At 41.2% G+C, this 15,896-nt stretch overlaps 1 protein-coding gene across 9 annotated transcripts in view; it reads left to right on the top strand.

Annotated features, from left to right (window-relative positions):
• The first annotated feature begins 4,032 nt into the window (after positions 1–4,032).
• aebp2 (AE binding protein 2) overlaps positions 4,033–15,896 on the top strand; it is a 76,169-nt gene continuing 64,305 nt past the window's right edge. For all 9 annotated transcript variants that reach the window (XR_011348358.1, XR_011348357.1, XR_011348359.1 and 6 more), the window contains exon 1: positions 4,033–4,636. Coding sequence is in view for 6 of the 9 variants with exons in the window: in XM_069909991.1 (XP_069766092.1) it covers positions 4,053–4,636 (584 nt within the window). In the remaining 3 variants the exon portion in view is untranslated. The remainder of the gene's footprint in view (positions 4,637–15,896) is intronic.

Here is a 15,896-nt window from a genome sequence, read left to right as displayed (position 1 = left end):
CTCCTCCCCCCACCATTTTGTTTGGAAGCCTACCCATATTTTGATGAAGGCCTCAAGCCCAAAACATTGGATATGTATCTTTATCTTTGCTACATGAAGTACACTGTTTGACCAGCTGAGTTTCTCCAGCATTGCATTTTTCCTTCTGTGGTGGTCCACCACCGGCCTACTGCAGGGGGCAACCTCTGTACCTGCAGGAGAGTATGGGGGACAGGACCACACCTGGCCGGCTGTCAATCAGCCGACCTGAAGGAATCAAGCCCCATCCGCTCAGGTGTCAATCACCCTCCGGGATATAAGACTGAGCCGGCCCTCCAACAACTCACTCAGAATTTACAGCCAGCCTGCCTCTGTGGATGTCTTTGTCGATTAAAGCCTGTTGTACAGTCTCTTCGGGTTTTGTGTTTGCTTCTGTCCAACAGCGCACCACAATGACAGAAAGAGAAAAGCAGGATGAACACAAACCAGTCCTCATCGAGGGTAAAGAACTTCAAATTCCCGCATGTCAACAACTTTGAAGATCTATCCTAGGGCCTCCACGTCGATACAATCATGAAGAAGGCTCAGGAGTGGGCTGTATTTCGTGGAGCTTGAGGAGGTTTGTCATGTCACCAAAACCTCTTACAAACGTCTACAGGGCGGACTGTGGAGAACATTCTGGCCGGTTGGATCCCTGTCTGGTACGGAGGTGCCAATGCACAGGACAGGAAAAGGGCACAGAGGGTTATGAACTTGTCCAGCGCCATCATGGGCATCACACTTCACTCCATTAAGGCCATGTATAAGAGGCCGTGTCTCAAGAAAGTAGCCTTCATCAGGCCCTCATCACCCAGCCCATGCCCCCTTCTCACTGCTACCTTTGGGAAGGAGGTACAGGACCCTGAAGATGAAGACCCAATGTTACATAAAGAACTTCGTCCTCTTCCCCATATAATTTCCGAATTGACAATGAACCACAGGCACATTTTGTTCAAGTCTTTTGCGCGTATTTATTTATTTTTAAATAAGGTATTTACGGATTTGGTGCCTCCATACCAGGCAGTGATACGCCAGCCAGAATACTGTCCACGATACACCTGCAGTTTTCAAGAGCCTTCGGTGACATTTTGAATCTCCTCAGACACCTCACAAAGTTGAGCCGCTGGTGACCCTTCTTCAAGACTGCGTCAAAGTGGAAGCTCCAGGATAGATCCTCGGAGATCTTGACACCCAGGAGTTTGAAGTTCTTGATCATTTCCACTACTGAACCCTCAATAAGGTCTGGGTTGTGTTTCCCGACTTCGTCCTGAAGCCCACAATCATCTCCTTGGTTTTGCTGATGTTGAGCGCAAGTTGTCGTCGTTACACCATTCAACGAGCTGATCTATCTCCCTCCTGTACGCTTGTGACTTTGTCGACAACTGTGGTGTCAGCGGAAAATTTGTAGATAGCATTGGAATTGTGTTTGGCCGCACAGTCACGGGTGTATAGTGAGTAAAACAGTGGGCAAAGCACCATACTTGGGGTGTGCCTGTGTTGATAATCAGTGAGGAGAAGACGTTGTTTCCAATTCATAGTGACTGTGGTCTTCCGATGAGAAAGTCAAGGATCAGTTGCAGAGGTGAGTACTTCTTGACCAGCACTAAGGGAATAATGGTGTCAATGGAAAGCAGCTGTATGTATGTGTGCTGATTTCCAGGCAATCCAAAGTTGAGTGGAGAGCCAGTGATACTACATCTGCTGTGGAGCGATTTTGATGAAAGGCATATTGCTTAGGTATGTGTTAATTCTGGCCATGACGATCCTCTGAAAACATTTCATCACAGAAGTTACTGCTATGGGGTGATAGTTGTTGAGGCAGCTCACACCGCTCTTCTTAGGTACCAGGGTGACTGATGCCCTTTTAAAGCAGATGGGAACCTCTGGCTACTGCAATGAGAGGTTGAAAATGTCCTTGGGTCATTGGTTGGCGCAGGTTGTCAGTCCCCTGCCAGGTACACTGTTAAGATCCTGATGCCTTATGAGGGTCATCCTCTTGAATGATAGTCTGACATCACCCTCAGAATCAGATATTACAGGATCGTGTCCTTTTCAGGGATTCTAGAAGGTAATGTTGGATTCTTCTTCTCAAAGAAGGGTGCAGCTCATCGGGTAATGGAGCATCAGAGTTATCCGTGGTGTTCACCCTCTCTTTGTAGGCTGTAATGGCCTGCACTCCCTGTCATAGCTGGTATGTTTCTGTCCCTTGCTTCCTCCGGAATTGTCAGTTTACTTCAGAGATGGCCTTTAGAAGGTTGTACCTGGACTTCTTGTGGAGGTATAGATCTCCGGCCTTAAACACCCTTGTTCTTGCCCTCAGCAGGTAGTGAATCCTCTGATTCGTCCAGGCCTTCTGGTTGGGAAACACCCGGTATGTGCGTGTGGGCACACTCTCATCCACGTAGGCCTTGATGAAGTCGGTGATACCTGTTGCATTTTCACTCTAGTCTTGGAAATTTTGTGACTCAAGTTCACGACAATAAATCTGATTCTAATCTGTGAAATCTTCAACCAGCAAACCCTCGCACTTTAATCCCTTTTACTCTTCAATCACTCTTCCCTGTTTCCCTCATGCCCCCTTCCAAATCTTACCCATTTCTAACCGTGTCATTATAATTCCCACCCCACTCAACCATCCCCCACAATAGTTTTGCCTCTGTCCATGCGACAGTTCATTAAATAATTGCCAACTGTGAATAAGTTTCAACAAAGCTTCATTGCTCATAAAGTGTTTGGCTCATTGAAAATGATCAAAAATGTGTTTTGTTCTGTAGTATTGATGGTAAATCCTCATCAACCTATATTTCCTAACTTCACAGGTCGCCTCGTTTGAGAATACAACTGTATCACACACCTTCCTGACTTCAAAATCTAAGAACTTTTTTACGTTTCCTGCTTCTAATCATGACTCATACCCACCGTCTGTTCTTTTGATCAATGACCAGCCTTTAATGTAGATGCAAAAGTTGTTGTGAATGTGATAAGGACGGTAGACCTGTATGCAATCCCGCTGTCTTCAAAGTGTGATCTGGAACAGATCCAAGTAACTTTGCATTTCCTCAAATCACGTACCTGCAATTATGAGTTCAAATTTTCAACACCCACGAAATTTTGCTTTCCTGCCTCCAGTCATTGGTTTTTTTTTTGCAACGACCCTGTACAAGACCAGACACCTCATGGGGAAGATCTTCAAGGCATGTTACATACAATTTTCCTGCATGATGTACTTAAAAAAAAAGGTGTGAACAATGACTTGTCACTCGATTGATGGTGATTTTAAATTAAAAATTGGTGCAGGTATTTTATTACATATATAAAACAATGTACATTTTCTTAATGGATCAGGAATGTTAAATTACATGGCAACCTACCCAGCCTTTGAATCTGCTGTCCAATATTGATAGCATTTTAAAGCACAGAACAAAAATAAGGCAGAGGGATACAGAGAGTCCATCAATAACAAATTCCTTGAGGGACGAAATCCTCCTCAACTTCAAGGCAAATCCTCTCAAAATCCACTGATCAGAAATGCTCTTTCCTGCAAGAAAAACTCAAAACATCTGCGTTGAGATTCAACCCCATAACTCCTTTCCAATCTTGCCCCCCCCCACCCCAGCTCTGCATTCACAGAGCCAACCCCTTCCCCAATCACTCCTCACCCTCCCTCCCTCCTATTCGTAGCCAACCTTTTGTCTGTTGGTCTGTTCTCCTCCCCCTTGCCCTTTAATTCAGACGCCTGTCTACTTTTCACTCACACCTTCTTCGGCTCCGGCCTGAAAATAAACCCATTTAATGGACTTGAACGAAAAGCGAGAGAGATGGGAGTTGCGGCCACATCGTCAATTCTCTCCGCCGCCTTGCCCATTTCATGACTTTTAATCAAAATGGTCGTTGTGGAGCGCCCTTCGCGCGTTTCACCGGTCCCCGCCGCCGTTTCGAAAGCGTTGCGCGGTCGCGTTGGGCGGCAGGGCTTCCGTCGCTCGCTCCGGCGCAGGCGCAACACGTGACCCGCCAGGCTGAAGCCGCGCTGAGAAATGGCCGCAGCCGCCGCTCCGTCAGCCGTTTGCGGCCCCGCGGCCTCCCTCGCCGATGCTCACCTGTCCGCCGGAGCCCAGAGCGAGGCGGCGGCCGCGCTGCTGAACGGCGCGGCGGTGACAGCGGCTTCGGGCGGCAAGAATTGCCGCTCGGAAGCGAGGAGTGGCGGCCGTTCCCAGGCCTCGAAACAGCGGCAGCGGCGGCGGCGGCAGCGGCGGCGGCGGGACGAGGACGAGGACGAGGACGCCGACGAGGAGGAGGAGGAGGAGGAGGAGGAGGAGGACGAAGACGACGAGGAAGACGAGGAGGAAGGAGGGAACGAACTCGGCGCCACCGGGAGAACCCGCGCCCACTCCGCCGGCGGACAGCCCGTGAATCCGAGTACGCACCGGCCCCCGGGTCCGGCCCGCGGCCCCCAGCACCAGCAGGCGGCGAACGCGGCGTCCAGGAGCGGGGCCCGGGGAGGGCAGCCGCAGCAGCGCGGCCGGGACGAGACGGCGGCACCGGCATCCGGCAACAGGAGGCAGAGTTTGGAGAACTCGTCGGACGGGGAGCCGCTCAGCCGCATGGACTCGGAGGACAGGTGAGGAGACGCGGGCCTCGCTCGGCCTCTGGGACATTGCAAACTCAAGGATCGTTCGTTCGGGCAAAAGTGCTGGAGAAACTCAGCCGGTCCCGCAGGACGCAGATGGAGATGGTTTCGGGCACGAATCCTTGCCCCTGTACCTTTGTGCACCCTCGTCGCTGCGGCATCGGCCGAGTGTCTCCAGCACTTTTATGCATTAACTACAACGGCAGGGTCTGCGGACTTTGTTCACGCCGTTAGCTTGGCGTTGACTTTCCGTGTCATTTGAGTCGTTCGCCCCCCAAAAGAAGGCGCAGGAGCCTCTCCCCACTCTGTATTGTTTCTCCGCTCCACGCCAACCCTTTCTCTCCGCCTCAAGAGCCGAAGAGCGTGTTCTGCCCTCCGAATAACATTTTCTTCTCCGTATTTCGGGTGATTATTTTTATTTCTCACCTGCTCATGTCTTTTTGAGACTTTTGGAGTTTTTACCTTAACTTTAGAATCGCTACGTCAGTGATTCGTGCATTTGGTACTACAGTTTTGAGATGTAGTTTTCGTATCTTATGAGATGGTAGTTTCAACGTTGGTTGGAATTTCCCAAGTTTAAGGAACTGTAGCATCTCCAGTTAAGGTGATATCGACTACTTTCGACATCCGATGGGGGAGGGAAGACCTTCATGGGGATAATAGGATCGTTTGTTTTAAGTGAGCTTTGTGGGTGTGATTCTTTTTTGGCTTCTTATGTACACATTAAATAGGTGCAAAACAAGTTTTTCTTGAGGCGTCATTGGTCCCTCGAGTTGGGCTGGGTTGCTGAGATGCCATATCGTTGTCATTAGTTTTGCTGTTTGAACACCAGACCAATGCTGTGCTTAAGATAGTGACCTGAATGGACACGTAACCTAGTTAGACCTCAGAATTGAGGGAGTGTTATTTCAGAACTATTCAGGTGACATCCTGAATAAAAGATCCACTGGTCTTGTGGAGGAGGTACTTCAGTCCAAGATGAGGTTCCTTCCCCAGCTGGGAATGTATAACTTTAACTGTCAGATTAATCTGTTTTTGATTCTTTATGTTAAGTAACCACGTTCTAAAATATATATGAAGTGGTGTTGGATGCAAGTTTGTTCATTTGGAGGAGAGATCAAAATAGAAAACGGAGCAGCCGGCATTTCTCGGGATTTGATGAGTGTGTGATTTAACTCATTGTCGACATTGGTAACAAGGTGTAAATGATGCAAATAACACCAATAACTAGTGAAGAATATGCATGTTAATTGTCAAAAGTAGATTACAAATTGACAAGGAAATCTAACTTGAAGCTTCAGTTTTCATGGCAGATCAGAAGCAATAGACTTTTTTCATTTTGAAGTTCAATCAATTTTCTAACTACAGCTTTCTTCAGTTTACTGGCCATGTGATGTAAACTGTGGAAGTTTCTTATTCGTCAAATCGATTACTTTTATGCTATGTCAGTATAGGAGTTGGAGGGAATGACAACTGAGACGAGGAGGTGGAAGAATAATGATTTGCAGTTATCTTTAATACAAGTTCAGCGAAGTTGCCAGCTAATGCTTGATTGTCAACACCAGAAAATCTGTTGTGGAATTTTTCCAGCTGGATATTTTGAACGAGACTGTAAATTGTGTTCAGAAGTTCTCATCTCCCAATGTGCAATAAAGTACAAGTAAAATATAGTTTTAATTTGATTGGGAGGATGAGAATATATTCTATAAATATAGTTATTGCATCTTAAGTTTGTATATGATTCTGAGTTTGAGAATTGTGAATGAATTTTAAGGCTGATTGGGCAGTCTTAGGGAAGGGTTTCATCTTGTGTGCAAGGATAGTCTTAAAGATTCCTGCACTGTGGTGACCAGAGTATGGATAGAAAACCATTTTGTTTATGCTTGTATAGTCTGCAACTTGAGTCACAATTTAATGAAATTTTCTATGATTTAGTTATGTTGTTTCTCCTCTTCTTTTATGTTTTGTCCAGAACTTGTCACATTTTCTGGCTAAAGTTGAAGATACAAATTTATGTCGGTCATTGTGTATCTTTATCTAGTTTTCTTTGCAATATCCATTGATTCAGGCAGTTTGAAATATTTGGGCATTTTAAAACATTTTTTTGGAGCCTGTTTATTGTGCTTTAAGTTTCAAATCTGTCATTTCAAGGAGTTGTGTTAATCTATTCATATTTTTGGACTTTACAGTGCCACCTTGGTTAGTGTTTCACCTTGTTGATTATTGCTCTTGAGGTACAAGTTCTGAATTTGTACAGAGAACAATGAATAGGTTTTAGAAGTCAAGGAAGTCTGATTTTACTTGATGTATTTTGGATTTGGGCAAGCCTACCAGAAAGCAAGTGGGTAAATCCATGTGATAGCATCAATTAAATTCTGTTCTTTTTGGTGAAAGCTCAAGCCTGTCAACTAATTGAACCCAAACTTGGAACAAGAAGAGTAGACATGTAAAATTAATGGAGGCAAAAAGTTTTCATTTCAAGCCAGCCTTCAGTAGTACTGTAGTTGGGCAAACATTTTTTTTTGAATGGATGTGTCATAGAAGCGTACATATTTTTCTTGTTAATTCTTCATCTGTTGGAAATATCTTTAATTTCCAAAATTCTTCAGAATTTGGACATCTATTTAACAGGTGTACACATTTTGCAGACAAGTGCAAATAGTATTGAATAGAGTGCTTGATTGCTCAAATAAAAAAATGTATTATGTTTGGGAACTTTATATTTTAAATGTGCTAATTTAATATACTAATAAAATATGGTGACAGTTTAGAATTGGAGTAATTGACCTGGAAGTGTCATTTTGGGAGTTGGTTCTGTTTTTTGTGCTCCAACATTTTCATGGTCATATTTAACAACAACGTCTCTAGTGTCTGAAGCTGGGACAGTCGCCAACATTTTGTCTCGACACAGTAATTTAGTGTTTAATAAAGCAACTCAACAATGGATATTAATATAATTGTCCAAACATGCTCTCAACTTGCAATTATTGTTAATCTTTAATGTTTTCAGTTCTCCCCTGTAACTCATGAATGTTCCATGTGTTTTATGTGTCATTACAGTAATCTGGTTCATGAATGTATTTTGTTTCCTTTGGCATGGTTAGCTTAACGCTCTTCTAGCACCGGTGATCTGTATTAGAATCTGCCACTGTCTGAAATGCTAGAATGCTCTCCCTGTGTGTGGGTGTCCTTCGAGTTCTCCAGTTTCTTCTCATCCTCCAAAAATTTGTGCGTTTTGTTGGTCATTTGGTGTAAGTGGATGGTGTGGGCTGGTGAGCCAGAAAATAATTATCCAACAGACTTGGTGCAAACCAAATACTAGATGTTGCAATGATTTGGATATTTGGGAAAAAATCATGATAAACATTACCTTTTAACATTTAAGGTGGGAGGTGGACGACAACAGAATGAGCTGCCTTGTGCCACATCAGAAATCATCTCAATATATTTGACTGGATTTAAGATTTTATTTTTTTGGCTTAAAGACTGGGAGCCAACCCAATTTTTCTGAAATAATTACAAATAGAAAAAATAAGCTGTATATTCAAATTTCTAATGTTTTTGTAATGGTAAGGCATGTCAGAAGGACAGCGTTGCAGTAATTGTGGGTGATTTTAACATTTAAGTAGATTGGGGTAAATTCGGGTTGGTACGGGACCTTGGGAGAAATAGTATGTGGAGTGTCTACAGGGTGGCTTTTGAAGCAGCTTGTTGACAAGCCAGCCAGAGGGCTGTTCTGGATTTGATGTTCTGTAATGAACCAGAGGTGATTGGAGAACTAAAGGAAAAGGAACCTTTGGGAGGCAGCGATCACAATATGAACTTTGAAATTTGAAAAGGAGAGGCTAGAGGGTTGATATTTCAGTGGAGTAAAGAAAATTTTAGTCACATGAGAAAGGAACTGGCTAAAGCTATTTGGCGAAAAAAATAACACATTAACGGAGAAGGGAGCAGATCATCAATGACTGGAGTTTATGCATGAAATGAGGGAAGTGCAAGCCAGACACATATCAGTGGAAAATGACAGGGAAGTTAGTCAAAGCAAAGAGGGGGCATAGAATAAAGCAAAAGTAAGTGGGAAGATATTACAGGAAAGCTTTTTTTAAAAAAAACTTGGAGTTGACAACTAAAGCGATTAGGAAGGAAAAGAGAAATTATGAAAGGTTTGCAAATATCAAATTTGTTTTAAATGTACAGAGTAAAAGAGTGACCAAAGTAAACATAGGACAAATAGAAAATGAAGCTGCAGAAATTGTATTGGGAGACAAGATGGCAGAGAAGCTGAATGAATATTTTGGATCTGTCTTCATTGTGGAAGATGTGAGTAGCATACCGGACTCTCATGGCTCTCTCAGAAGAGAAGTGATTACGATCGAGATCAGAAGAGAGAAGGTACTTGAGAAGCTTAATGGTCTAAGGACAGATCAGTCTCCCGGACTCTGGTTCTGAAGGAGGTAGCTGTAGAAATTGCGGAGGTATTGGTAATAATCTTTCAGGAATCACTGAAGACTGGCATAGTTCCAGTGGACTGGATTGCAAATGTCACTCTGCTGTTATGAAGGGAGCAAGGCAGCGAAAGGTAATTATAGACCTATTAGCCTGATGTCATTGCTTGGGAAGCTGTTGGAAATGATTGTCAAGGATGAAATTACCAAATACCTTGAAGTGCATGAAGAAATGGGCAGAAGTCAGCATGGTTTCCTTAAAGGAAAATCATACCTGATAAATCGATTGCAATTTTTTGAAGAGATCACAAGTTGGATAGACAGGATATGCAATGTATGTTGTGTATTTGGATTTTCAAAAGGTTTTCGACAAGGTGGCACACATAGGGCCGCTACAGGAAGGGTACTTGTATGGCTAGAGCATTGGCTGGTCAGCCGGAATTGGAAGCAGGGAGCAGGAATTAAAAGGATTCTATTCTGGTTGGCTACCGGCTACCAGTTGTGTTCTGCAAAGGTCAGTGTTGGGGCTGCTTTTTATGATGCTTATAAATGATTTGGATTATGGAATAGATGGTTTGGGTCTAAATTTGCAGATGGTACCAAAATAGGTGGTAGGGGAGGTGGTGCTGAGGATACTGAACGGCTGTAGAGCGACTTGGATAGATTAGGAGGTGACAGATGAAATACAATGTTGGAAAGTGTACAGTAATGAACTTTGGTGGTAGAACGAGACAGACTATTATTTAGATGCAGAGAAAATTAAAAATTTTGAAGTGCAAAGGGACTTGGGAACCCTCGTGCAGGATACCCTCAAGGTTGACCTCCAGGTTGAGTCTGTGGTGCAGTGTTGGTATTCATTTCGAGAGGGATAGCATACAAGAACAGGGATGTAATGTTGAGACTCTATAAGGCACTGGTGAGATATCACTTGGAGTAATATGTATGGTTTTAGGTGCTGTATTTGAGAAAAGATCTGTTGGCATTGGAGAGGGTTCAGAGAAGATTTACTGGAATGATACCAGGAATGAAAGGGTTAGTATGAGGAATTATTGTCGGCTCTTGGATTGTACTGATTGGAGTACAGAAGAATGAGGCGAGGACCTCAGAGGCATATTGAATACTAAAAGACCCGGACAGTAGATGTGGCAAGGATGTTTCCCATGGTTGGGGATTCTAAGACGAGGGCATAAATTTAAAACATAGATGGGGAAATATTTCTTTAGCCAGAAGGTCGTGAGTCTGTAGAACTTGTCGCGACAGGCAGCTGTGGAAGTGAGATTGTTGGTTTTATTTAAGGCAGGGATTGACAGGTATTTGATTAGTCAGGGTTATGAGGAGTGGGGTTGAGTGGGAGGATAGATTTAAGTGGTGGAGCAGGCTTGATGGGCCAATGCTTCTGTTCTTGTATCTTGTGATTATATATGGTCCTGTTGCAATCATTTCACAAACTTTTATTTTAAATCAAGTTTTATTACCAAATGCCTCCACTATTTCTGCAGCGATCTCCTTCAGAGCCTGAGGGTGCATTCCATCTTGAGGGAGACATAAGTGTAATTCCAGGATTGTGTGCTTGTTTGACTTGTATTAAAACCTCAGAAGTTAAACAATTGGAATAGAAACAATTCAACTTGAGTAACATTTCCAAGGGAATTAATTTAACGTCATGAAAACAGATTACTTTTAAGATCTTAGCAGCTCGTTTTGAGAGAGAGAGAGATGGTTGCATTTATTGTCTTTGAGCCTCATTCTTTCTTGGGTTATCAATTGGGATATTGCCATTAATTTACAACTTTTATTTCTAAACTTAACTGTTCATTGCACCCAAGACTTGGAATGACTGCCCTGGTTGAAGCAGTTTGAAGCCAATGCTTGCAGCATATTCCTAACACAAAATCATTATGCAGTAGCTATGATAATTTGTGAGAATTGATGCTCTTTATTTGGGTCATCTAATCTGTGATCTTGGAGTATTGAACTGAACTAAAGGGATATATGATTTGCTTTGACCTGTGGCATCTTTTTAATTTGCAAGGTTGGAAGATTATGATCTGTCTCTTGCTAAATGTTGGTGATTGTATTTTGGATGCTACTTGGAGTAGAAAACATGCAATCACAAGACCACTAACTTGGCAAGCGATGTTAAGGATTTTAAATAAACTAATGCGTAACAATGAAGAAAATGCATGGTTTGTGAAATAAAAAAATACATGAGGTCTTTGACCTGAAATAGAAACTGTCCTTTCAACTAATGATATCTGACTAGGAATTGTGATTTCAGATTCACCCATTTGTAGTTTTTTGATTCTGAGCGCTTTATGGAAGTTGTTTACTGGTATTTCTTGCTTTGTGAGGAAAATCTCTTGTGCTTTTCACTTGGTTTTGCCGTTTTGAAACCCTGACGTGATACTTCTGTTTCCTGTCAAATGTGAGGAATGATTTTTTTTCTGAAGGTTAGAGTAGTTTCAAACAGTTGATCTGACTTGTGAATAAAATTTTTGAACACACCAAACAATTCAGGTGATTTTAAAAAGTGGCAATGAGGTGTGATCTGCCATTCCATGCAGAAACGGAGATATTTTGGTTTGGGTCTGAACGCTTAGATTAAATATTCTCAGTGATGTCTCCAAAAGACACTTGTGGAGAATAGAACTTTTGAGAATAGAATATGGAATAGAATATATGGAATTAAATACAGACTTCACTAGCAAATTGCACTGAAAAAAGATGAAAGGCAGAAGCTAAAGAAAATGATTTCATTTTCCAATGTTGAAAATTTAACATCGTTTTGTAATCCAAATTTGCTTTTCATCTCAATTCCCAGACACAAGGATTAGACTAGATTTATCTTAAACTTGTAAATAGCAGCAACCTTTTTCCACCTTAATATAGTTCCATGCTAACTTTCATTGCTTAATTCTCACAATATACATTAATTTTGTTTTGTGGTTATCTTTTGCATTAACTTTCATACATTGTTTAATTGTTAATTTGCTATTTGCTTTGGAATATGTATCTGGAAGATAACATTTTCAGCTCTAAGATGAAAAATGTTTTGTTTTTAGTATTGATGTTTAATATGTACGTGCTTCAGTTTTAAATCTGGATTTTTAATTATTCATAATAGTGGTTCATAGTTATCAGTCAGTGTAGTGTTATGAATAAAGTTGCCATGAGATACATTTGAGTTGAGCATGATCTCTTCTTAAAAAAAGAAAAAATATTGTATGGTGAAGTGATAGCAGTATTATAACCATATTCATTCCAGATTTAAGGTGGACATCGACTTTTGTTCTCCCATTATGCCCTAAGGTTGCCCAGAATGGCAGAACAAAGATCATTTTGCCACTTTGGTATTTTTGAATCTGTTTTTGCTTTGATGCCAAGTGGTACTAAATGGCTGGGTGTCTGCCCACATTTTGTTCATACATAAAATACAGTAGAACTCCGATTATCCGAAATGGTCAGGACTGGCCCTGTGTCAGATAAACATTTTTTAAGAGAACTGGTCACTTTTTAAAAACCGATTTGCTTCCTTTAATTGCAGGAGGAAGTGAGTCAGTCTGTTTTAAATGTTCAAGGGCCATGCCCACCAGGCCATGCTTGTTTCTACAAAAACCTTTTCAACGTCATATTCTTCAGTCCAAGTAATTTGTTTAAAAGAGTACTTAGGAGTGCTCAACTGAATCGAGCACTTGGTTGGTGAAGGTCTGAGAACAGTATAAAGCTTGATTTAAATTGCATTTCTTCATCTCTTGTACAAAATGTGGAGAATATTAGCCCACTTTTTAAATTGAAGAGAAGTGATTAGAAAAATCATGTTTTTATTTTTTAGGGCTTTAATGCCAAGTGGTACTGAATGGCTGGGTGTCTGCCCACATTTTGTTTATACGTAAAGTACAGTAAGTACAACTCCGATTATCCCAAAGGGTTGGATCCGGGCCTGTGTCGGAAAAAAACATTTTTTTTAGGAGAATTGGTCATTTTGTAAAAACAGCCCAGTAGCAACAGCAAATCACTTTTAAGTGTTTAAACAACGAATAATAATAAGGGAAGGCTTTTTAAGCATTAAAATAATATTTGCTTCTCATCAAAACAAAATGCTGGCTGCCGATCACTGACACCTCCGCCACCGAGTGAGGCTCCCGTTTGTAATTTCATAGATACATTGAGAGGTTATAATTTTTGTGTTCCAGTCATTGTTTAGCAAAGTTCATATTGGAACTTTCATGTAAACTGAAAAATAATGTTTCAGGACAATGAGATGTGCTTTGATAAGGGGACTATTTACTGCTTGAGTTGTCCAGCAGGGTACTCCATGGTATTTCACAAGGAGCAGGTTATGCTTCCAATAGTCTGGCATGCACATTCTTTAAGCAGTACAATGGTTGTTGGCAAAGATTCTAAAAGCAAATATTTCACGTGGCTGTTCAGATGGCATCTATGACCAAGACCAGTTCTGATACAAAGCTGTTAATGAAATCACTGCACCTCGTAGGCTGTACTGAGCCCGGTCACAATGTGAAATGTTCATCCTCAGGCTTAAATTTGAAAAAAAAATCACGGACAGACTTTTATGGACTGAACAAATGTGGCCTACAAAACAATTGTGCAATTAACATTTGGCACCTTCTATGCCCAAGGGCCCAGTCACATCATGAACACCAAATGCAGCATCTTAAATTGGAAGAGGTGAAAGTGATGTACCTCTTCACCTGAAGAGAATATTTGAGTCCTAGGTGTTAGAGAGGAAAGAAGTAAAGGAAGTTGCAAAAAAGTTGGGAATTTTATCTTGGTAATTGTAAAGATGCTATGGAATCTATTGAGCATTTTTCATTTGGATGCAATATTTTCTGGAAAAGGGAGCAACTTTCAAGTTTGGCAAAGAAGTCTATTTGGAGTTTGTAATTTGATAAAGCTTCATTAAAGTTATTTCTATTCAGGGCAAGCCTTCTGATTGAAATAATAATGAAGTGCACCCTCAAATGATGGAGTTAGATTTATTTAAATTGTTACTGTTATAAGCCATCCTTGTAGTTGGTTTCACCTTGCCATCAAAATTTGTGTATCAGTGCTAGAATGTATTGGATGCCTTCACCTGAAATTGTAAACACATGTTTTTTTTTACATAGAACTTGTGCAATTTTTTTTTCCCCCATTCTGAAGCGTCTCCCTACCTTCACACAGGAACAACCAAAACTCCAAATATCCATAACACATCTCCAGTTTGGACAGAATACTTGAAGTGCGGAATTTAGGGAGGCTGGACATCCTCTTCATTGGCCTGTTGTTCATAGATCACCTGTAGTTCAGTTTAGTCTGCAGGCGATCTATGGAAAAAAAAACTAGGGGTGGAGGTGCGTGTGCGTGCGGAAGAAGTTATGAAGAAGGTGACAGATTTAAAATGTGGATGAAAGTGGGGTAATTTAGCATGAGGCATACTGATTCAAAATAGTTCTTAAAATTGTGGGAAACAATCTTAATTGTGCGCAGGGATCTGTGGTTGCTGGTGTATGAAATGCAGTTAATCTGCATCTTGCATTTGCTAGGGGATTTTAAATGGAAAATAAGGGAATCACACTCCAGGAACATTGATTGAGTGGATTGCCCAAAGAATATTGTGCAGTTTAACCCTTCCTGACAGAAGGAGGAAGTACATGGAGGGAGTGAAATGGTAGATTTATTCTTCCCTCATCAAGTCAGTTCCAGCTTTTAGTCAATCCAGTGCGCTGCTCTCTCCCCTTTCTTCCCCAAAACTATTGTTTTCACTAACGTGCCTATTCATTTATTGAAATATCTAATTTGAATCTATTTCAGTGTCTTTTTTCATGATTATCAAAAGAATGTATCAAAAGTTTTTTTTTCTTGTATCTTGCCTTTTTTAATCTTAAGACAGAATTTTAAATATTTATCCCATAGCCTTTGAACCTAAGATGCACTGAAACTAAACCTCTTTATTGATCAAATGACTACAACATTCCCTGCTCTGATTTTCTTTTTTAATCCAGGTTCTTCAGTAGTTAGAATTATCATTCCTTCAATTGTACAGGGTATTTTTTCCACATCTTCACAATGTTCAGTGAAGTAAGCAGAATTTAAATGCAGGAATCCAGTTATGGTGTACATCAATATAATCATAATATTGCCTTTATTGCAGGGGTGGCCAAATCATTTTGGTTGTGGGCCATATACATAAGGAGTCAGGGACCAAATATTATTAAGCCCGGCTGTTTCCAACCAGTTACACTGCCAAAAAAAAACTTTTTAAACCAGAACACCCCTGTGCTATTGAAAATTCATTCTATCAAAATAACTATATGACACAACTGAACAGTTTAACTGTTGAGATTACAGTAGTTTATTGATGTACTCACATTACAGTAGGCATTTTTGTGTCTGCTGCTCTTTAATTTAAACAAATACAATAAAACTCTAAAACTCAATTCAAAAGCAAAATAAAATTGAGTGCAAAATAAGAACAGGACTAAAGATCAAGAAAGGGACAAGGCAGTCTACAAAATTCCTCCACATCTCCTGAAAACAGTTTATGGCCTAGCAGTCCACCTTATTGATTATGATACAGTGTGGCTATAGATAGGCTAAGCATAGACTGTTAAAGTTAACAGATTCCTTGCAAATCAGACAAACATACTTCATCATGAATTAAATTTAATTTGTTAAAATGCAGACATACTACATGGTAACAGGCCATTTCAGTGCCCAATTTACACCCAATTAGCCTCCACCCCCAGTATGATTCAAATGGTGGGAGGAATCTGAAGCCCCTGGGGATAACCCACACAGACACG

The sequence above is a fragment of the Narcine bancroftii genome, chromosome 13 (genome assembly GCF_036971445.1).
Source record: "Narcine bancroftii isolate sNarBan1 chromosome 13, sNarBan1.hap1, whole genome shotgun sequence".
Lineage (NCBI taxonomy): Eukaryota > Metazoa > Chordata > Chondrichthyes > Torpediniformes > Narcinidae > Narcine > Narcine bancroftii.
Note: the sequence above shows the minus strand (reverse complement) of the source record. Positions and strands in the feature narration are given on the sequence as shown.